This window comes from Phasianus colchicus, chromosome 7, assembly GCF_987193195.1.
Source record: "Phasianus colchicus chromosome 7, bPhaCol1.hap1.1, whole genome shotgun sequence".
Lineage (NCBI taxonomy): Eukaryota > Metazoa > Chordata > Aves > Galliformes > Phasianidae > Phasianus > Phasianus colchicus.
The window spans coordinates 24,692,980-24,714,666 of record NC_143442.1 but is presented as its reverse complement, the minus strand read 5'-3'; the positions used below and the strand labels follow the sequence as shown (position 1 = coordinate 24,714,666).

General features: G+C 47.9%; 1 protein-coding gene across 7 annotated transcripts in view; it reads right to left on the bottom strand.

Annotated features, from left to right (window-relative positions):
• Window positions 1-1,212: 1,212 nt before the first annotated feature.
• The window catches only part of NRP2 (neuropilin 2), an 80,341-nt gene continuing 59,866 nt past the window's right edge, over window positions 1,213-21,687 (bottom strand). For 2 of the 7 annotated variants that reach the window (XM_090144162.1, XM_031601286.2), the window contains 4 exons: window positions 20,606-20,702; window positions 18,234-18,275; window positions 4,703-4,771; window positions 1,213-4,089 (listed from right to left, as the gene is read on the bottom strand). In XM_090144162.1, the coding sequence (XP_090000288.1) occupies window positions 3,785-4,089; window positions 4,703-4,771; window positions 18,234-18,275; window positions 20,606-20,702 (513 nt within the window). In that variant the 3' untranslated portion in view covers window positions 1,213-3,784. Of the gene's footprint in view, window positions 4,090-4,702; window positions 4,772-10,100; window positions 12,507-18,233; window positions 18,276-20,605; window positions 20,703-21,687 lie in introns of those variants that run through there. The other 5 variants (XM_031601288.2, XM_031601287.2, XM_031601289.2 and 2 more) reach the window with 5 other exon arrangements.

The window sequence follows — 21,687 nt, the reverse complement described above, 5'->3', positions numbered from 1 at the left end:
AAAGTGATTTACAGGACAGGTGTGACATGATTGAGTCACTTATCTGCCAGCTGCATCCCGCTCCCTGACAGCCACCCCCCAGGTAATGATCGTAACACTGGTGCTTTATTCTAGGTGAGGGAAGAGCTGTCAAAGCTGCAGCTATATGGCCATCTTCATCTCAGCTGCCAGCTGCCCTTCATTGCTTAAAGAGCCTCTTTTAAGCTGCATGCTTCTGGAGGGGGAGAGGTGATGGCAGCAAGATTTCACTTGTTCTGGAGGTCCCTAGGGCTTGATGGATTGGTTCCCATCTACCAGGGCTGGTAGATAAGATACGTACATCATGATGCAGGTTCTGTCCCACAGATCCTCCAGCCGGCCTGTTGGCCTCCAACGCCAGCCTCTGTAGGGTGCATGAGCTGGAAGGCTCCTGAGGCTGCAGGAAGGAGGCAGGGATGGATCAGCTGCTTTGCCTGCTTTGTGCCGCCCCAGCCCAGCGTGCAGCCCATACCACAACCTACATGACATCTGACAGAAACAGCAGCCTCCGTGCCAGGGAGGAGAGGCTTTGTTGGAGAGGGAGAAGGCAAGTGTGCAGAGTCTGCAATAGCCCTAGCACTCCTATGTTACTGCAGATGACAGGCCACCTGGAGCCATATACCTCCAGCCTTGCTGCTGTATCCCAGAGGTGTCTGGCTGGTCCGAGACCTCTCAGTTCTTCTCATTGTTCTTCCATAAACAAAAAAGCCACTGAAACATAATCTCTACCATAATGTTTATTAAATAGTAATTTTAAAAGGTTTTTATACAAATCATATAAACACAGTTTGATTTTTTTCTTTTTTTTCTTTCTTTTTTTTTTTTTTTACACCGAAGAATCACAGTAAAAGCTCTTTAAGTCCATAAGTCCTGGCTCAGCCAGTGAACAGTCAAATACCTTGAACTGCAAACCTTGGAGAAGTTCCATTCCTGCATACAATTTCTTAATGGTTTAATTCCCATGCTCAGCCCCGGCACCTTCCCATGAAATGAAATCACTCGGCACTACAGCCCGCCTGCTAGCAACACGTCCTCGCCTTCGGAAAGGTGCGGAGGCCATGGCCCATTTCAGCAAAGGCATTAACACTAATTTCTTTTTTTTCCTTTTCTGAATTTCACAAAGGGAATTGTGATCAGCAAATCAAATATATTTGCAGAGGAGGATGCAATGAGTTGAATGCACTGACGACCTTCTTATTTTTTCCCTGTTGAAGTTACAATCAAACACAGTTTTCTGTAGTAGAACAGTAAAGCACCCAGCAGAGGTAAGTGAGGTATCGGCTTTGCAGCATTATCAGCCTGCTCCTGCCCTGCAAGCACACACATGCAGTCCCAGCACAGCCTGCCAGGGCCAGCGGGGCCAAGGCAGCGCCAGGACCAGCAGTGCTCTCCTGCCCCAGGTAAGAGACACAGCAACACGAGTCCCACGGAATAAGTCACATACACAATACATACAGAGAATCCACGTGCGTGTGCAAACACACTATTTCTGAATATATGTATATACGAACTCTCTCTGTACGCCTACTAGACACCATAACGATATCTTTTTAATTATATATTTTCACCTATTGTTTGCCTAAGTTGACTTTTCTACTGTATGGTCCTTTTCTATTCATCCTTCCCCTGTCCTGTGATTCAAAGCAGACAAAACCATCAAGCAGCAGCAGTCCAGCTTTGAAATGGTCTGGTACATTTCCTCCTACTGCCCATGTTCTTTCTGTATAGCAGAGCAGCACCTTTGAGGAACTTGTACATGAAGAAAGCCAGAAGAAATAAGGTGACTCGAGAGGAGAATCTGAGACAGATTCTGCTGTTCCCATTGGCACACAGCATGAATTAAAAAAATGAAGGGCCGCACGTGTCTGTGTGTGCGTGTATGAAACGTGGATGTCTGGCTGATGCAGCTGTAGCATCTGCTGCACCAGAAACATGCACATACTTCTAGCAGTGGGCAAGTCTTTCTTCCTTTTTTTTTCCCTAAAAACTTGTTGTCTGACAGAGCTTTTCATGAAACAGGAGACAAATGTTCCTATTCCCACTGCAGTGGGGAGCAGCTGTGGCACTGTCCGTGTTCCTCTCCACTCCAGATGCTGCTCATCTCCCTGAACACCTGGCCTGCTATAGGATGTGCGTGCAGGGGCTGTGCAAGCTGAGCTTCACAGCACATTGCACCTACAGCACTCTGTGGTAATGCAAGAAAATCCATCCCCAGCCCAAAACATTATACCAGGCAAACTGTAAAACCAGGACATTTCCAAAGAACTCCTGAACAAACAAGCCCAGCATGTGGAGAAAATTTTCCCTTATGCATGTACAAGCTAACACAGGCAATCTGTACTAAACTGGGACTGAAGGCATTGGAACCTTCTTGCTCCCTTAGCTTGTTTTCCTAGCACACCTCTCCCAAGGCGCAGGGGGGTGGGAGGTGACAATGCAGCCAGACCAATTTAAAGCAGAAGGACTGGGCTCCTTCAACCAGGCTGTGCCCAGTGGCGAGCCGTGCAGAACAGTGTTTTGTGGGGAAAGGATGAAGACCTCACTTGTTTGATACAGCACTGATCATCAGATGGAGGAAAAACACTTCTTCTAAGGCACTTGTTTAAACTAAGACAAAACACAGCTCAGAAATAAAACTTCAGGTTTTTGCTACTGACCAGGAGCGGTGCCACTCTGCTCTGAAGGGGATGAGAAGATGGCAGCAATTTGGTCCCTACGTGCTGGCAGTGCCAGCTCATGCCCCGCAGCCCTGGGGAACAGAGAGCACGCAGCCAGGCTCCCTGGGGCAGCAGGTACAGCTCTGGCCTACATCACACTTTGTCCTCTCTCCTGGGCTTGGCTGGGAGCTCTCAGCACCATGCCTTGCATCCAGGCCCTGGCCAAGGGGCTTCCAAATGCCCAAGTGCAGGGAACTGGCAGACTCTGTCTTTTGTTGCTGCAATTTTCTCATTACAGCAAAAAAGAAAAAAGGGGGGAGGGGGGGGAAGGGCAGGATCAAGAGGGGTGGGAAATTCAAAGAAAGGCCTTCCTGATGAAGGCCTCAGCTGTTTCAATCCAAGATTTGGATTTAATAAATGGCTCTTATTCACAAATCACTTTAAGGCTCTTCAGCTTCTCTCAAAGAGGTGCTTCTACACATAGGGTTCCTTTCTATTTTATTTCTTAATGACTTAGAAAGCACTGTTGTTACCAGCAACACCAAGCCCAGCATCCCATCTTTCCCCTCTGTCAGGATGAGGAAAGCAAAAGGTAACAAGCTTCCACGTGCAGGACTGGAAACCGCAGCTTCCTGGGGTTTTGTATGAAGTGCACAAATCCCTACAGCCAAAATAACAACTGGACAGGGTCTAAAATGGATGTGTGTGCATCATTCCTAAAGACAGGGTGACTGAAGAAAGCCCTCAGCTTTCTCAGCAACTCATGAGAGAAAGGAAGTGGAAAATAACAATTGACAATTAGTTTCTCACACCCAAAAGGTAAGTCAGCCTCCCTTGCCACGTCACATCAGCGGAAAATGAAGATGAACCAACAAACAAGGGTCTTAATGCCCCTCACCCAGCACAGTCCAGTTCACTGGGCTGCCCGCTCAGTTCCGGTGGAGCCTCCGGCAGGAGCTGGCAGTGGGAGCAGCACCCCCCTCACTCCTCCCATGCTGCTTGGTTCCCGTTATGGCATTCAGTTCCCATAGAAAACAGCAAATAAAGTAACCCCCCCGCCAGCCCACCTCACCGGGCACAACGCCAAAGGTGGTCCCACAGGGCACCCATCAAGCCTCCGAGCAGCACTTCTGGTGGTTCATCTTGACCTTGTGCTTGATACCGTCGTACAGCTCAAAATTGTAGTTCTCCAGCGTGGTGGAGCTCCGTGAGGACAGCCCTGCATACGAACACGTGCAGTAGAGCAGCAGACCGGCACAGATGGCTCCGAGAAGGACGCCGAGGGAGCTCATCGCTATGATGGTCACCAGGATGGGATCCAGGCTGTAGAGCCAGCTTTTTTCTTTGTCCAGCTTCGAGTTTCCTGGAGAGTTAGTAGAGAACAGGGTGTCGTTCTTATCCGATCCAAAGTAATCTGCAGTGGAATGGGCACTTATTATCCAGCGATCACTCTTTTTTCCATCTTGAAGTATTTCTCACTTGGAGTTGTTATGGCCTCACAAGACCTCCCTATGAATACATCTCAGGCAGGTTTCTCTAACCTAGGTCCAGAACTACTGTGAAGCATCTAATTACCAAAAAAGCTAAGTGCCCCAATTCCCTCCTACACCTGTGGCTATGTTAATGTCATGCAAGCATTTTACACCCACTGAAATTCTGGCCCTTCAAGCGCCACTGAGTTCAGAATTATGGCAACAGCCTGTCACAGATCCCAGACTTAATTTTCTCCGTTTACAAGTCAAAATGCCACACAAGCAGCAATTAATGCTTGAAAGATCAGTTCCACTTGTCCTAACACAAATACAATATATTGACTTTGCAAGGTTGCTTGCTACTGAAAAAGGAAAACAAGAAAAGAAAACTAATGTCTTTGTCCAGACACTAAGCCACCACTTCAGTGTATGTTCTTAAGCATGTTCTAACTCCTAAACCTCATTAAAGATGAGGTTTGTGAGCAATTGTAAGCAGCTGATACTGAAAGACAAGCTCCCCCAGATAAACTATCCATGTGGCATCTTGATACCAACCAGTATCATCGCTGTCTTCAAAGTCTTGCTCAGGGATCAGGAAGTCATCCTTCATTCTTGGGAAGTTCACTAGAACAACAAAATGGGAAGCACTGTTTGTTTAAAGAGGCCTTTTGGAGGCACTGCCACCAGACACTGGACTACGTGAGTGAAGAAAACAGTAGCTTAATTACTGCAAGGTTCTTCCTCTTTCTCTGTTGACCGAACTCAACAAACACACATGCACTCAAGAGAACAGGATCTTCTCACTACATCACATTTCACGACCACCAGATGACCAGCTTTTAAGAAGAAAAAAGTAGAATGAAAAGCAAAGAAACCAGATAATCTGAATAGCACTAAAATATTGTCATTGGTGTCTACATAATGGCTATAATTCACTGTTAACATGCTCAAGAGTATTATTCTTATAACTCTGAATAGGATCATACTGCCTATCATTACTTGCCACTTTTATGTTAGACCCATTTAGCCCACTCTACTTTTCATCTTTCTCCATACATCTTACAGGACTCAGAGCTCCAATGAGCCAGTTTCTCTCTGGGTTTCAGATAAATTCATAATTTGAGGAAGTCATATATCATCATAATATGTTTTAATGCAAAAGCTGGTTGAAATGGGAGCATGGTAAATGGGTGCCCGTATGTTAACATCTCTCTGATCCAAATTCCTTTTAGTGATGCCATTTCTTTTCATCGTTCAGCACGGATTAAGCATTAGTAACCAAATACCCAGGATGTAATCTCAGCAGAAGGGTGGCTTTTTTTTGTTTTCTTTATGTGTGTGTGTGTGCGTAGTCTTCTTAGCATTATCTCTAAGTATAGTAACCGCATTTCATTTTCAGTTTTCCAAAAGAAAATACCTCTTCATTTTGATCTGCTTAGATTTCTCAGAACTGGCTATAACTCAGGGTGCTGAGCTAAGACAAGACCTTCAGCAGATCAGGAATGCCAAAAATCAGGGACTGCTAGAAAGCAGTAGGATTCACATCCTTGAAATAGTTGTGGTTGAAAACCAAGGATATTTTATGTTTTGCACAGAAACAGCAAGAACAATTTTATGAGGTTATTTAAAAACAACCAAGACCAAAGAATATAACTTGTCCCTAAAAGCCCACTGTGTGATGAAATTATTTGAAACCATGTAGAATATTATTTGCACATATCGCACAGAGGTTAAGGACTGGAAAAGGCCTCCTGAATCATCAACTCCATTTTTTTCTATCACAGAGAATGCTGTGGGGCAGCCCCTGCCAGCAATATTGCAAGGTTCACCGAGAGCAGGGCAGCTCTGCTGAGAGCTGTGCTGCCCAAATCCCCCTTGCTGTCAGGAACCTTGGTGGTCATCCTGTTTCCAATTCAACTTGACAGCATCTTATGCTGGAGGGGAAAACGCACCACACCCACTGAGCCACATACTATTTAACCCATGTCCCAAGAGTTCCCTGCCCGGGAAGTCTGATACCTTAACTTGTGTTGGTACAACTCTAGAAGCCGTGGCAAGCAGCAGCACCCAGGGCACGTGAGGGGCTCCCCACTGGAGACTCACAGCAGAAATCCCGTGTGCTGGGAGCTTCCACACTTGCAGAGTTGTCTTGTGCCCACCTCACTCAAAGAATTAAACATTTCTTTGAATTTTCCAGATAACCTGGCAACAGGAACACACACACCAGAACTGCACCTCCTGATGTTGAGCTGCACATCACGCGAGTCAGGGAATTAAGGCAACCCCAGGCTGCAGGTAGGTAGCCGAGGAAACACAGGTGTACAAGACATTCTGTATGTCTTTGCTTTAGCAGTGAGCTCACATGGCTTCTCAGCACTTCCAGAGCTGACAGCCCCAGATGGCAACATCTCAGGGCTGGGAGAACTGCCTGAGGGCCTCTTGCAAACATTTAGAGCTGAACATGTGGAAAATAACTTGCAAAGCAGAACACACACAAAGCCGCCTGCTCTCTGGTCCTCAGCCGGAGGACAAGCTGCCACGTTCTGCCGTCCCGCTGTCACCCACACAACCCACGGGACTGCAGGTTATGTGAATGAACAGAAATGGAAGCGGGGCTATGGGCCACCAGGGGGGCCATGTACAGGGGAGCAGGGTTGGAAGCTTTTTGCCCTTCTGTATTCCAGCTCCCCTACATTTTGTCTGAGAACGCGTTAGCAATTTGGTGCTCTTTTATTTCCCAGGGTAGTGTTGAGGGAAAGGCCAGAAAAAATAAAGTATCAGTTAATCAACGCTTTCAAAAGAACACTGATTCTTCAAGCCTGAAAGAAAGGAGCACTGGGAAAACTTGAAAAAAGAGAATGCTTATACAAAAAAGCCAGCCCTGAATCTATTTGCTCTCCCTGCAATTTTCTCAATTCCCTCTGCTAATATGACTCCAATTTCTGCTTAAAAGACATCTTCCCCCTCACTGTTCCTCCCTTCTCCTCTGTCTGGTGGCAGAGCCTCGTCACGCGCTCCGCACACTGCAATACTGCTATTGGATGGCAGTTGTGTCACGCAGGGCTTTACATTGGCCCTGGAACAACTCGGCCGGTCTTTTCCCGTGCTGGGGTTTCTGGAGTCATTAACAAAATCAGATCTGGCTGCGGGGCTGTCTGGGAATTGGAGCTGGTGGTTGCAGCACTGATCCTATTGGAGATGATTTTCTGTCACAGAAAACAGCCTGCTATTTGTCATTAATTAGGATCCTTTGTGACAAATCTCAGACATATTGTCACAAGGGGAGCAGACCATGAAAGCTGACTCCCCGGAATGCAGTCCCTATGAAAGCCCAGCGAGATACAGGGCGGAATGGGATAAGCACGTATTGCCCCATGCTGGGGAGAGCATCCTTCCTACAAGGCAACTTCCAGGCATGATCTACTTTGCTTTTAAATATAGAGAGACAAATAAAATGAAAAAGATACACTGGAAAAAGGTAGATGAGATTGCAAAGGGTAGGTGTGCAGCCAAGAGAAGAGGTTTCTCCTCAGCAAAAGGCAGGAGCTGAACAGGGCTGAGCACCCAGCCCTTTGTGCTAAAAAGCTGATGTTAGTGACATTGCTGCAAGCAGCCAGATGCAGAGAAAAGGACGCTGTCTGTTAGATCTGAGAGCACCATCAGCTAAGAGGCTAATTTATGGGACCTGAAAAAGGAAGATGAGATTCTAATCAAAGACAAGGAGCATCTTAAGTACCATGCTGCCATAAGCTTGCATGTGGGGAGAGCGGGAGAGAATCAGTGTTTGCAGAGATTAAGGCCCTTTACCACGCATCCCTGAACATGGCAGCAACAGTGTGGGTCAGACAGGGCCAAGGAGCTCTGCACACTGGGCAAGGCTGCAGCATCCCAGTGACACACACACTGCACGCATGATCCCCAAACCCTGTGCCAGCTCTTCTTCTTTGCTTTTTCCTTCTTGACTGATTTTTGTCTGATTTAACCCCAGGCACCAAGTGCTGTCTCCTGCAGGGTTCCTGCATCCTCAGACAGAGCTCTCCCTATCACCATGTGGCCAGAAAGCACTGCTGCTAGCCCAGGCAGGGACTTAAGCCTCAGCCTCACTTTTCTCTCTCTGCTCACTTTCAGCCCTTTTCTCTCTGCAGCCATGGTGTGGTTCCAACTCACGTCACTTTGCTTTGACACAGCAAAGCAGACACCAGGGCCTTGCCTTGACACAGCTGTGTCTCTTTGCTGCTGCAGGCTGGGCAGGCAGCAGTGGGAGTGTGTGTCTGGTTGGGTGAAACCCGCTCTTTGGATCCCGCCGCTCCACATCCAGCTGAAAATCTGCCTTGTTTCTCTCACCCCACCCCTTCAGGAACACAGAACATTTTTAGTTTACAAAACTCTCTGCCAAATTCCAAATTGAAAGAGTGCTTTGGCTAGAGATCAGCATTAAAGAAAGCAAACAAGAAACCTCTCCGCTGGCCCTACATCCCTCTGCAGTGCGGGAATTGCTGGACCTTATCCTTAGCACCTCATCTTGGGGCACTGAGAGGCACCTCATGCTCAGAGGAGATGGCAAAGCATGGTGGGGCAGGCAAAGACCCACTTACAGCTGGTGGCATGAAGCTGGGCTGCATTCCTGCTGTGGAAGCAGCCTTCAGTCAGTCCCACACAACAAGAAGCACAACTCACCTTGCAGACTGGGGGCAGCTCTGGGTGCCAAGCCCAGACCCCTGTGTGCCTGAAGCTGCCTACTGAAGAAATTGCACCCCAGCCTCATTAACTTGCATGTATTTTTCTAAACAAAGCGGGCTAATTTTAGCTGTTTTTCTTCCTGCACTGTGCTGCAGTCTGAGCAGCACCCAGCTCCCCGGTCAATCTGGTTGTGGTGTACAGAAGGAATAATTAAACCCTGAACGATTCCTCCCTTTTCGTCTGTTTACTTAACAGATTTTTTCCCTCCTTGCTGGGAAGCCAGCAGCCACTCTCTCCCTCCCTGTTTTTTGCATGTGCATATTTGTTTTGAATTTTGCTTGGACAGTCACTGAAGTGTATGAAATGCAAATTACAAGTGCATGGACTTTGCTGTACAATTAGAGCAAAAAAAAAAAAAAACCAAAAAAACCTCAAGACCAAAAAAAATAAAAAGCCAGCATGGGTCCTCAGCTTGCTTCTGTTTGAACAGCCAAAGTGAGAGATCACATCTGAATCATTTTTCTGCTGATGGCCTGAATTCTGAGTAAAGCCAGGAAGTTTCATTGCAACGCTAAGTTCAGTGCCAGGGTAGAGTACGAGACAAGGAAAACACATGCAGGAGGAAAAAAAACCTCTCAAACTGGCAGCAAATAGATTTCACATGAAATGTAATGCTGCCTGCTCTGCAGGGGCAAAAGGTGCTCCTCAAGATGGGAAGAAGCCATGCTCAGCAAAGGCTGAGCACTGTGCCAGAGGGTGGGCACCCAGCCTGCTCCTGCACAGCCTGACAAGTGTAGGCCCAAAAGGATTTTACAGAAGAAGAACGCATTGCAAGCATTGTCAGTTTTGGTAACAGCCTGCCCGCTGTTCATGGTGCCAGCAGCTGAGTGCAAGGCTTGGTGGGCCAGCAGTGCTTGGCACCGCAGCCTGCAATGTCCTTTCTGTCTCCAGGACCCACCAAGATGCAGCATATCTCAGTGAGCAGCCAATACCCAAGCAGCGCTAGCGAAATCCCCAGACAACACCAAGTGCTGGGCTGGCTGCCCAAGGCTCCCACCAAGGACTGTGACCAACATAACGGATCTACAGGCCACGCTGATGGCCCGATCCTCAGAGAAGAGGCAACATGCAAGGCCGTGGGCCTGCACCCTGCAGCAATGGGAGCTGTGCTCAGCTCCCAACACACAGACAGACACGTGACCTGCAGCACTGTATCACTAGCAGCTCTTGTTAGCAGAGAAAGGAGGAAGAAAAAAAACAGATATTTGTATAAAAATATCATAATTTTATTACATTCCACACAATACATCTTCAAAGAGTTTCAAATTTCCACAAGATATTTTTCACACACAGGCAACTGGGCAACGCTGGGGATGTCACGGCTCTAGGAGCGGGGAGAACGGGGAGTAAAAACCTCGAAGTGACCTGGTTTGTCTTTGGTGATTTGAGCTTTAAAGACAGGATGCCACATTCTCCTCTCTGACACACTGACGCACGCTTGCTAAAGCCCACGGGGAGAAGCCGCTCGGCTGCTCTGCCCTGGAGAGATGGGGCTTGTGGGGCAGGACCTGGCCCCAGAGGCCCCATGCTGCCCTACTCTAGAAGCTGGTGGAGGGCTTCTGCTGAAGCCTACCCCAGAGGTGGCACCAGGGGTTGAATGAGCTGTCTGACCCCATTGACAGGATGCACAGCACCCAGCCGCAGCAGAGACAAGGCACACAGCACTGTTGTTTCCTTACATTTTCCCCAAGATGCCCCAGAGGGTCGGGATGTTAAGGGGCTACGCCTGCATCAGCTTTATGTAATATTCACGGGCAAGGAGGGGTGGGGAGTGCTGGCAAGTTTAGGAGGGTGGAGGGAATCTGGTCACTTACAACAAATGAACACAAACAAGAGGGAGAAACTTGCTCACTGGAGGTACATTTTTTGCCTGTAAATGGATTAGAGTTAACGACCCAAACCACTTTTGCATGTCGTCGTTTAGTAATTTATAAGGCATTTCCACGACAATTTGCTGGGCTATCCAGCAATCAGAGGCTCCCTCCGGCTGCCTGGGTTAACACAGCAGCAATGGCCAGGCCCCCCAGGCCACCCTGGGCTCTGCTTGCTAGATGTTACTGATGCTTTAAAAGCCGAACAATAGCAAACACAAACCTGATTGACATTCTAGAATGTCAACTGGCAGTTTTTATGATTCAGCAGCTATGAACTGAGCAAAGGAAAAAGCAAACCCAAAACGCAGAAAGTGGAATTGTACTTGTCCTTTCAATGTGTCCAGCAGAAAGACAAGGAGGAGTCTTCTCCCCCTTCCCTGTGTAAAATCAAAACTGGCAGCACCTAGAGTGAGGGTACTTACAAAATAAATAAACTTCCAAATCTCAAGAAACTACAGTATTTAGCATCCACCTTAGACCTGCTGAAGTCTATGTGTTGCCCTAAGGCTGGCTTTAACAGATACAAACCAAACATTCATTATGAGCTTCTCTGATATAAGGCAACTTTAAAAAGATTCACTTGTGGATGGGGAAGAGTCTCCCCTGCTTTCCAACAATGGCTGTGTTATTGTGTTGGCTGTAGAAAGAATAAGATGGAGAGATCTTGCTGTCTGGACATCTATAAACCTCTCTGGATTCTTCCAGCCATCTGAGGTGGACATTCCTACTGTCCAGCCTGGTCTTTTTTTGCACCCAAGACATTAACGCTATCAAACAGGAGACCCAGCCAAAGCTAGATAAGGCAACAAAAAAGCAATGCTCTCTTCCCCAAGTAAACAGATCTGGGTTTAACAACAAACGTGTCCCAGACCTTCCAAAGGGAGGAGGGAAGGGGGGGGGTGTAAATAAAATAAAATTTAAAAAACCAAACAAACACAAAAAGCATTCCCTGTGCAAGTAGAAGCAATAAAAAGCAAAATAAAGAGGGGCTGTTTCTAAATATACATTCAGTCAGTCAGGCACGCACGTGCTGCCATGCACACTCACACACAGACTGTGCACACACTTCCAGGCTCGCCATCAAGTTCCCTTGCAGGTTGCCCACTGGGAAGAGAAAAGAAACAAACCAAACAGGCCTACCAACAAAAAACACTCCCTGGCCAACCAAACCAAACCAAAAACCCCACCCGACACCCCAGCAGTCCTTGACAAGGAATAGAAAGGAGCATTCACTTCTGAAGTGAAGGGGCGGTGTGTCTCTTCTGGTGATCCAAGATGCAGCATTAGTTAAAGTTTGTAAAAGATCTGGGGAGGGCGGGGGACAGAAAGGGGGGTGGAGATGTCTAAGAGTTCACACGTATGTTAGGTAAGGAAAAAAGTGCAAAACTGAGGCAACGTATCGGAAGTCTTATTTTCTGTCTGTCTGTTTTGTGTTTTGTTTGCTCTCTCGTTCCCGTTCGGCTCTCAGCAGCGTGAGCTGGGGTCTTGCTCTAGTTTTATGGTTAGGGTGGGCTCCACGGCCACGGGGGCCCCGTTGGCATAGTGGGAGGTTTTGTAGGTGATGGAGTGATCGCTCTTCTTGGCCGCATAGCGGAACCGGTGGTAGTGGAGCACAAGAGCCAGCGCGACGGAGACCAGCACCACAACAGCACCTCCGGCGGCAATAACGTAATACCAGTAGGCTGGGATGGGCTGCACTGACACCGTGTCCACTGTGGGCTCGGTCCCTGGCAGGAGGGTTGCCCCTGGGGAGGAGACACAGAACAGGGTTGCTAGGTGGGAGGCATGCAGACGCACAAACAAACACACATGCTTGCAAAGTACAGTGCCGAGTGACACCGGGGCCCAGGGCAGCTCCAGGTACGGGGCGCACTCCTGCAGGGAGCTGCTCGCGCTTGTTGACTGCGTGTTAACACGCCTCTCTCTTTCCGTTTAATTAAGCAGGCTGCCTGGCTCGCAATGCAAATTCCATATGTATGCTATTATTGCTATTATTTCTGGCATCAGCAAATGTATTTTTCCCCTCTTTTTTTTTTTGCCTTCTCCAGATGAGCTGCTTGGTTTTGTCTCTGTATGGCAGATGTTGTCACACAGTGACAAAACCCATCACATCCCTAATTGGAGGAAGAGCAAAATCTCAGATGGCCAAGGAAGTTACCACAGGAGACTGGGAAAGAAATTAGATGGAGAAACATTTGTCATTCTTACAGCCAAGACAGGGAGCAAGATCTCTTCCTGCAAGTGCTCAGTACGCAGACCTGCTCTCACTAGGTGCCCCGTTCACAGTCTTACAGATCTAATAATTAAAGTGAGAAAGTATGGGTATGATGATGCATGCTGACTTTGTGCACGGTGCGGGTTGCAATATCCCCATCAGAAGTCCATGCTCATGACAGCTCAGGCAAGCCAATCTGATGGCTGCCTCAGGACTCAAGGGCATGGAGCTCCCAGGCTCAACCCATGGCAACACATATGTCCCGAGCAGGTGTGGGTTGGTGCTGATGTCCATGGTCAGGGAGCAATATGGTGCTGACCCTCCTGCACTCACTGCTCAGCCCTCCTGGCTCTGCTCTCAAGCTGTAGGGGCCCTGAGGGAGGTGCATGCTGCATGCCGGCACCACATCTATGCACTTGCTGCTTCTAGCAGTCAGAGTCCCTGGGGAAGCTGGAAGGGACTTGCTCTGCTGCTGGGCATAGGCTTCTAGAATAGGCTCAAGAGGATACCCAGGGAAAAAACAGTACAGGATGCATCTGGCCTGGAAAACACAGGGGCATCTGACCACCCCCTGCAGCATTACCCCCCACCAGAGCCACTGGCTGCACACTCAGCACATGGACAGCTTTGCTGCTGCTGCTGGCACAGGAGATGAGGCAAAATGGTACTTCCTTGGCTATTCCCTTCCCTCCCCATTTCCCCAAAACCTGGGCACAGGGAGTGAAAATGAGAATGAAAACTACACCCAGATGCATAATAAAACCAAAAATCCTTACGAAAAAAAAACCCTATAAAACAAAGAAAAACCACATGGACAAGATAAATCCTGCTTTTACAGAGCAGGAGGCTGGGAACCACCCACATATTTGTCAATACAGGCAAGCAATTCGGATGGCTCAGGAGCCATCCTCCCTCCCTCACCCTGTCTCAGCCCAGTTGCCCCACCCTTCACACACAGACTGTGCTGGCATGGGGGTGACAGACCTGGCCAGCAGCCCCCTGCCTCCTCCTAACCCTCTGCTTGGTCCCAGCACAGGGCACAAAGGTGTAATGTCCCGGGGCACAGCCTGAGTTCTACTGACTGTCTGCCACTGCCTCCCACACAGATGCAGCCCCGACGGGTCCATACATCTCACTGCCATCACTACTGGCATCTCACCACCATTCCTGACAGCACTGGAGTGAGTTGGCCCCCGGGAGCACTGCAGACCTGCTCTCGGCACAGAGGATGCACATGTTTACTCGTGGTGTCAGCCTGTGCATACACAGTACCTCCTTCTAGTGAGAGATGTGCTTACAGTACCACTTATATGGCTGATATGCAGCAGATGGGAGCATGAGGGCTGCTCATGTTGTGGTACCCAGCCTGTGCCTCTGATCCTCCACACACATCCCAGGCTGGTGTGGGGGGGGGTCATGTCATGTGCCCCAATGATCCTGCCAGTGGGAAGGGTGCCCTGTAGGCTCCAGCCCAGCGCAGCCACTGCCCATTCCTGATGGACTCCCGTGCAGGCAAGGAGTGAGTCCAAGGGGTGGTGCAGCCCAGATCTGGCCTCAGCCCCTGCTTCCGCACCTCATGGCCCTGCTGCAGTGATAGCAGCTGTCTGGAGAGTTCATTTAGCAACTACAGTCATTAAGGAGTCACACTCCCTCGTCTCCAAGTCTTAAAGTAGCCAATTCCCAACATTAACAATTGTTCTTCCTTACACTGTCAGCCACTAAATATAGCTGCCAGTCCACTCAGCACAGAGCTGATGTTATCTGCTTTTACTGGCTCTGCTGCTCAGTCTCTCGACCGGTTTTCTTTCATACTGTGGAAAAGTTCTCTGCTCAGCGAGATGGAAAAAAAAAAAATCATCTTCGTAACTTAATAACTTTTCCACTCCTCTTTGCCTTCCGCCACACACACACACACACTAGCCCTTCCTCATCCACTCACTGGGGCTCTCGCCTTAGGAAATAAATGCCTCTCTCCCTTCCTGTCAAGTCGGTGGGTGCACTGGTTAAAGCAGGACTTGAAATGCAGGGCAGTGCAGAGCCAGGGGAACATCACAGGGTGTGCTTTGTGCTCCCCTCAGCCTGGCCAGAGCCCCCCCCGCCCCAGGCAGCCCGACAGGCAGCAACCTCAGAGCTGTGCAACAGGCATGAAAATCCCAAACAAGCAAGAGCAAAAGTATGTATGCTGGGGAACAAGGAGGAAATCCTCTCCAGAGAGCCTCCCAGGAGGCCATCTGCTGGCTGTCACTGCCGTGCCACTGTTGTGTTCTCCAACAACACTGCCATAAACCACCGTGGACCAGCAACACAGCTGGACTTTTCATAGACGGCACAGATGAAAGCAAACGTAAACTCATCTCACCCAAATGCCACAAAACTGGTGTTGGCCTCAATCCCTTCATTGCTACCTGCCACTTCTCCAATAAAGTATCCCTGCCTTGATTTCAGGATGCCCAGTGTGGGAAAACCCACCAATCCGCAGGTAAATTCTCCCCACAGTCTGTCTCCATGCTTTCTGGAAGATGTCTTTTATTTTTAGCCTGCTATTTATCTAACTCCTTGCTGCCAGCCACTTGTTATGCCTTTTCTTTAAGGGTGAGATGTATCAGCTCTCAAATGCAGCACAGTTTAAGCACACTTGACTGGTCTTCTAAGATCCCGACCCACTAACTGGAAGATATTCCTCCCACACAACTCCCTTATTCTTTGCTTTGTGATCCTTGAGTCTGAAAGGTGCATGTTTTCAGCTTTGCTCCTGAGCCAGGAGAGCAAGGATTTGTTATTATTTTTAATGGCATTTGACTTTTCCAGCTCAACACGTAATTGCAGAAGTGGGGGCTGCAAAGCTTCCCAGTACTTCCTTTTCAGTCTTCCCTCTGAAGCTCCCTTCTTCCACTAGCCAGGAACTTCTTCCCCTCCTTTTAACCTCTCCTGTTGCGCATTTTGTCTCCCCCTCACTGCAATATCTACCATACCTTCTCCAGTCTTCACCTTTCCTTCATCTTTCCCCCTGTATTTTTATATTTCACTGGACTTTCTATCCCTCTGTCCCATCTACGCTTGCTCTACAGCCAGGAAAGCCTTTTCAACTTTTTGCTGCAACTGTGCCCCTGTTGCGACCAGTGCTGGGACATCCACAGGGAAGCTAGCAATAGGCAAAACAAAGGGAAACGGAGGAATGAAGGCAGTGGAGCAGGAGTAAAGAGAAAAAGAAACAACATGTGCAGGCAGGACTCTGGGACAGGTTCACTGTGAGGTTCAAATTAAGGATAACACAGACTACAACCCCTAAAAGATGAGGATCCTGACTGTGAAACAGTTACCAGGCCAAGCTCAGGAGAACACAGAGGGATGGATCAAGTGAAGAACAGTCTTTAGGTGTCAGCTGAGAGTATTACAGCTGTTTTTCAGAAACACCATAAGGCTGAGTAGCAGGATAAATAGGCAGCCTACCCACATGCAAGCCCAAGTTCCTATTTACTGCAGTATGTGTACGTGTACCACTGTAACACACAGCATTATTGCCTGCGTATGTCTCCCACTAGCAGTGCTCCACAGCCTGCTTCATGTCCCTAGAAGCAAGCTGCCCCTTGCCTTCAGTTTCAAAGAATCACAGAATGGCTTGAGTTGGAAGAGACCTTAACAATCATCCAGTTCCAAATTCCTGTCACGGGCTGGGCTGCCAACCATTGGATCAAGCAGCCCAGACTCCATCCAACCTGGCCTTGAACACCTTCAGGGATGGGGCATTCACAGCTTCTCTGGGCAGCCTGTGCCAGTGCCTCACCACTCTCTAAGTAAAGAATAAAGAATTCCTCCTAACACCTAATCTAAATTTATCCTCTTTTTATTTAAAATTATTTACCCCGTCCTATAACTATCAGACCATGTAAAAAGTTGGTCTCCCTTCTGTTTATAAGTTCTCCTCAAGTATTGGAAGGCCACAATGATGTCTCATCAGAGCTTTCTCTTCCACACGCTACCTACACAAGTCCACGCCCTCAATCTCTCTTCATTGGAGAGGTGCTCCAGCCCTCTGAGCACCTTTGTGGACACACTCCAACAGCCCTATGTCTCTTTTGTGCTGGGAGCACCAGGCCTGGACGCAGTACTAGAGGTGGAGCCTCATGTGGGCAAAGCAGAGGGGACTATCACCTCCCTAGCTCTGCTGGCCATCCCTCTTAGTGCAGTCCAGTCTTGATCCCTGCTTTCCCATTACTGCTACAACTCCCAGCGCACGCACCTGCCTGAGGCAGCCTTACTCCCTAGAGAAGTGCAGGTGCTTATAGGGCAGAGTCCAGATGTATTAAACAGGCCATCAGCAGAGCAGAAGACAGAGAGAATAAAGATATTAATGCCAACTGATAGCAAAGGGTGTGCTGACCAAACTGGTAAACAACTTTCAAAGTTAAGGGGAGGCCTATGTTTGCTCTTCATCACAATGCAATTCCTGAGAGCCTTCTTATAGAGGCATGCAGGAAAACAAAATCTGGAAACCAAAGCAGAGAACACTGATCTTCCCCCAAAAGCAGATAGCTTTTCCCAGCTATCCAGAGCAAGACAAACAGCATCCCCATTGGCTGTTCAAACAGTGAAGCATTTTTTCTGAATTTCCCACCTTGTATCTTACTCCATAGGTTGAATCACAAATGGATCAGAAATGCCAGTTTTTATCCTTCATGCTAATATTAAACTATTAAATGCATCATTTCACCTTGTTTTCCTTTTATTGATTGTCAACTTCAGAGCTCCTCATGGCAATTTACTCTTGCACTTCTATATCCAAACTGCTTTTCCCTTCCAAGAAGACTCAACCCTACCATCCTTCATCAGCAGCTTGAACACTGCCACTGTCAGAGCACCCATGAACTACAGAACATCCTTCCCCCACAGTAATAAGACACTGCCACCTCATTTCACTTCTAAGTGGCTACTACTTTTTTGTTTAAGTCAATTGATAGCTTTTCTTTACTCCTCAGCCTAAACATGTGGGGCTCTGCTGCTCTTCAGGAGGCCAGGTGCTTCCTGATTGCAGGTCTCCCAATCTTGTTCAACCCTGGGCCAGCGGGACTTGTCACTGTGCCTGCTCCCCGGCACCCAGCAGGAATCAGAGGGTGCCATCCCCAGCTGTGGCACCAGCAGAGGTTTAGCACACACTTGCCATTTCATTGCTCAAAACATCTGCTGTTTGTTCAAGCAAGCACTTAACATTCCTTTAATTTAAAAGCCCATGCCAGCAGAAAGAGAAGTGCAGTTTTACCTGGAAAGTAGAAGTTCTCACCTGGGAAAGCTGTGATGGGTTCTGCAATGGAAAAGAAAAGTTCAGAATTAGAGAGGAGAAAATTACACAGAAGGCCACAGTTTACATATCCATTAATTACTAACATCCAAATGGAGCAGGTGTGCGGCCATACCCCACAGATGCTATGTGGTGGGAGCAGTGCAGGGTTCCAGCCAACCCCACCACAACAGGGAGAAAACCACGTCTCAGTCAGGGACTGACCAGAGGCAGAAAGCCTCAACTTGGGCACAGACTTCAGACAAAAATGTGTTAGGCTGAGGGGTCATTTGGATCCAGCTGGTTGGCCTGAGTCATCGGAAGACAAATCCCCACCTGGCTAATGATGCAGCTCTGAAACCCCCTAAAATTTCCGCTAACAGTTTGGTTTCTGGCTCAACTCTGTCATCATTTTTCGCTTGGGAACTGTATCGCTTCTCAGTGCCATGTTCCTCTCTATCTCACAGTGCCAATAAACAAAGGCAAGTGATTTCTTCTTTTTTTCAAGATACTTTGAAGAAGTAATCTATTACAAATTACTGGATCTGAAAAGCAATAATCAGTGCTTATTACTGATTACTTTCTCGCAGAAGTAATAGACTTCTGATTATTTTTAGATTACTTCTGCATTATGCCTGTGAGTCACACAAGCAGACTGGCACTGCTGAGTGCTATGAAATCATCACTCAAGTTCAGAATGCGAAGGACACATTTGTCAAAGGAAAAAATTATTGTGACTTATTAGAGTTCTTTCACGCTAAAAAGGAATCAGATTACTTCCCAGGATTATATCTGAAAAAAAAAAACCCAAAAACCAAAGAAACCAATCACCCAGCAGCCTACACTGGAGTCAGCTATTCTCACAGCTCTGACCGAGCGTGGACAGTGCTGTGTTTCTACCACTGAATTATTATTTTGGCAGCATTGGAAATGACCCATCAGTTATGCTAAAATTTGCAGTGGAAACCCTTTGTCAGGAAAGGTCTGAAATGATAGGTTTTAAGATTCCCATTCAACTTCCTAGAACATGAGAAATAATTTTATGTCGCAGTTTGGTGTTATTTTTAGGTCTAGCAATGCTTGAAACTTTATAATTTATTCATGCATTGTTTCAAAATATTAAGCTTTAGGTTCAAGGCCCAAGATACAATAACACTGAATTAGGTGAACTGCCACACTCAAAAGAAGTTAGATACAGAATGCTCTTTGTGTTAATCATCCCTCTTGCTTCTCTTTAATGCCATAGAAGGCAAGGGATTAAAACACCACTATCAAGCCTCAATACAGGGAATTTGACATATGGAGCATTAGCTCTTTTAGCAGATAGGAGACCAGCAGAGTTCAAAGCATCAAACAAATGGGACCTACAGTACCCAGGAGCGTCTCTGGGGCAGCCCTGCTCCTCTGTTCTATTATAGATATCAGTCCCTGCACCATCTTCACCATCACCCACCTGCCCAGCACAGCAAATGACATGTCCAGCCCTTCACAGGCACAGCTCATCCTGTGTCTTGCTCCCTGAGACAAACCTCAGCAGTAAGCATTCAGTGAGCCTCTGCCTCCCTCAGTGGGGTTTATGAGTGGTTAACAGTTAAACCTGCCCATCCTGGAGCAAAAAGAAGAGCAGGGGGCCTGGCTCCTGTGGGCAGGTCTCACATTAATCCCACTGATGGAATACAGTTGCTCCCATCCTCAGCTGGAAGGGCTCTAAATCTACATCCAACCTAGATGGTGAGCAAAGCTATTGGAGTATGAGTGTGATATGTCAGACTGGGCAGGGTAGGGCAATGCTCCACCACCAAACTGCTAAAATATATCTTTTCTCTCCCCACTTTTTTTTTTTTTAAAGTCCTTTCTGTCTTTCACATTGAGAGACCCTAACTGGCTTTTGGCCTGGTTTAGGGAATGGCGAATTCTAGGACAAGAATTCCTTTTGTTATTCTGTTATCGTTGCTGTAAAACCCCTCTGCTATCTTATTTCTTATTAAAGAAGTCTCCTTTTGAACTCATCAGCTCCTCTAAGCATGTAATATTGACTGACAGCTGGTTTCTTTTGTCCAGTGCTTTCCTTTTAGATTTGGCGTATGTTCTTATCATATAGAATAGCCCTCAGTCACCCTCAGCTGCTCTTTCAGCTCTGCACAGCAGAGACATGTGCTTCCTGCCTTTCACGCCAACGCAGTCAGAAATCCCCGTTCCCCAGGGACCAATTCCCCCTCATCTCAGGAAGTTAGGAGAATCCCAGCTGAGATCCAGGAGCCATCAGTAGAGAAGTGGCAGCCGCCCATGAGCGAAGGCTCTCCAAGCCCGTCTGCCCACGCCATCCCCAGCCCCCCAGCAGCTGCTGCACGTACCCATGCAGTACTCCAGTGGGATGTCGTTGCCCAGCCGGATGTCATCCAGGGCAACCTCTCCTGCGTGGCCATTGCGTATAAATCCCTCAAACACTATCTGTGGGAAATCAGGACAGAAACAGCAGTGTTAAGCTAGGATGCAGTGAGTGGCTCCTGCTCCCGCGAGCAACGGCAAGAAATCTGTTCCTGGCCTTCCTGCACACCTGTGTGGACCTGAGAGCAGCTCTGCCTCTCCTCCTGCCTCCACCTCTCCTCTCTCAGGGAAAGCTGGCCTGCAGGGAAGGGCTCACAGGAGACCACTACCTGTCCCGGCAGCACTCAGCATGCATTTTGCTCAATTAAATGCTTCTCACGTGGAATGAATCAATGCTCAGCACTGCAGGCCATCTCCTCCCCTTCTGCACAAACAATGTGAGTGGCACAGCACTGACTTACAGCAGCAGCAAATCTGGGCTATGGTGTTAATAGAGTCCCACAGCCGGCCATGATCAGAAAAAGGAAGGGAAGGACACAATATACACATGGCTACGTTAGCTGCAAAGTGCAGTTCCCATCAACGCTGCATAGAAAGTATTGAAATGTTACAGAAGGGTCAATTTATTCCTACTTAATCACAGGCAAAATATATTTACAAAAATAAATAGAGTCGTTAGGTTCTAAGAACTGCTGAGCGGAGAGACTTGCATTATTTACATAATGATGTTGTTATTTAGCTAATGCCTGTATATTCATGTTTAATGCACAAAGTAGTCAGCTGGTGCCCATCATTCTTATCAATAGGCATATTGTGCCTACTAGTATTTTATTAAAAAGCCCAGATCAACACATGCAAACTAGCCACACAGCTCCAGTGCAAAGCTCTGGCTTTGTTTCTCTCTGCCTAGTCTAGAGGGTCCAAGCACTTTCCTGGGGCTTTGTATGCCATAGATCTCTTCTCCCTGCTTCAGGTTGCCCTTCTCAATAGGGTGCAAGGAGACCTCCCTGCAAAGCCATGAGCCCTGTTCTCATCCCTGCTTCATGGGCACAGGGCTGGAGCTTGCTCCCTGGATTGGGTGCTGCCTCTGGTCAACCTGCCCTGTCTG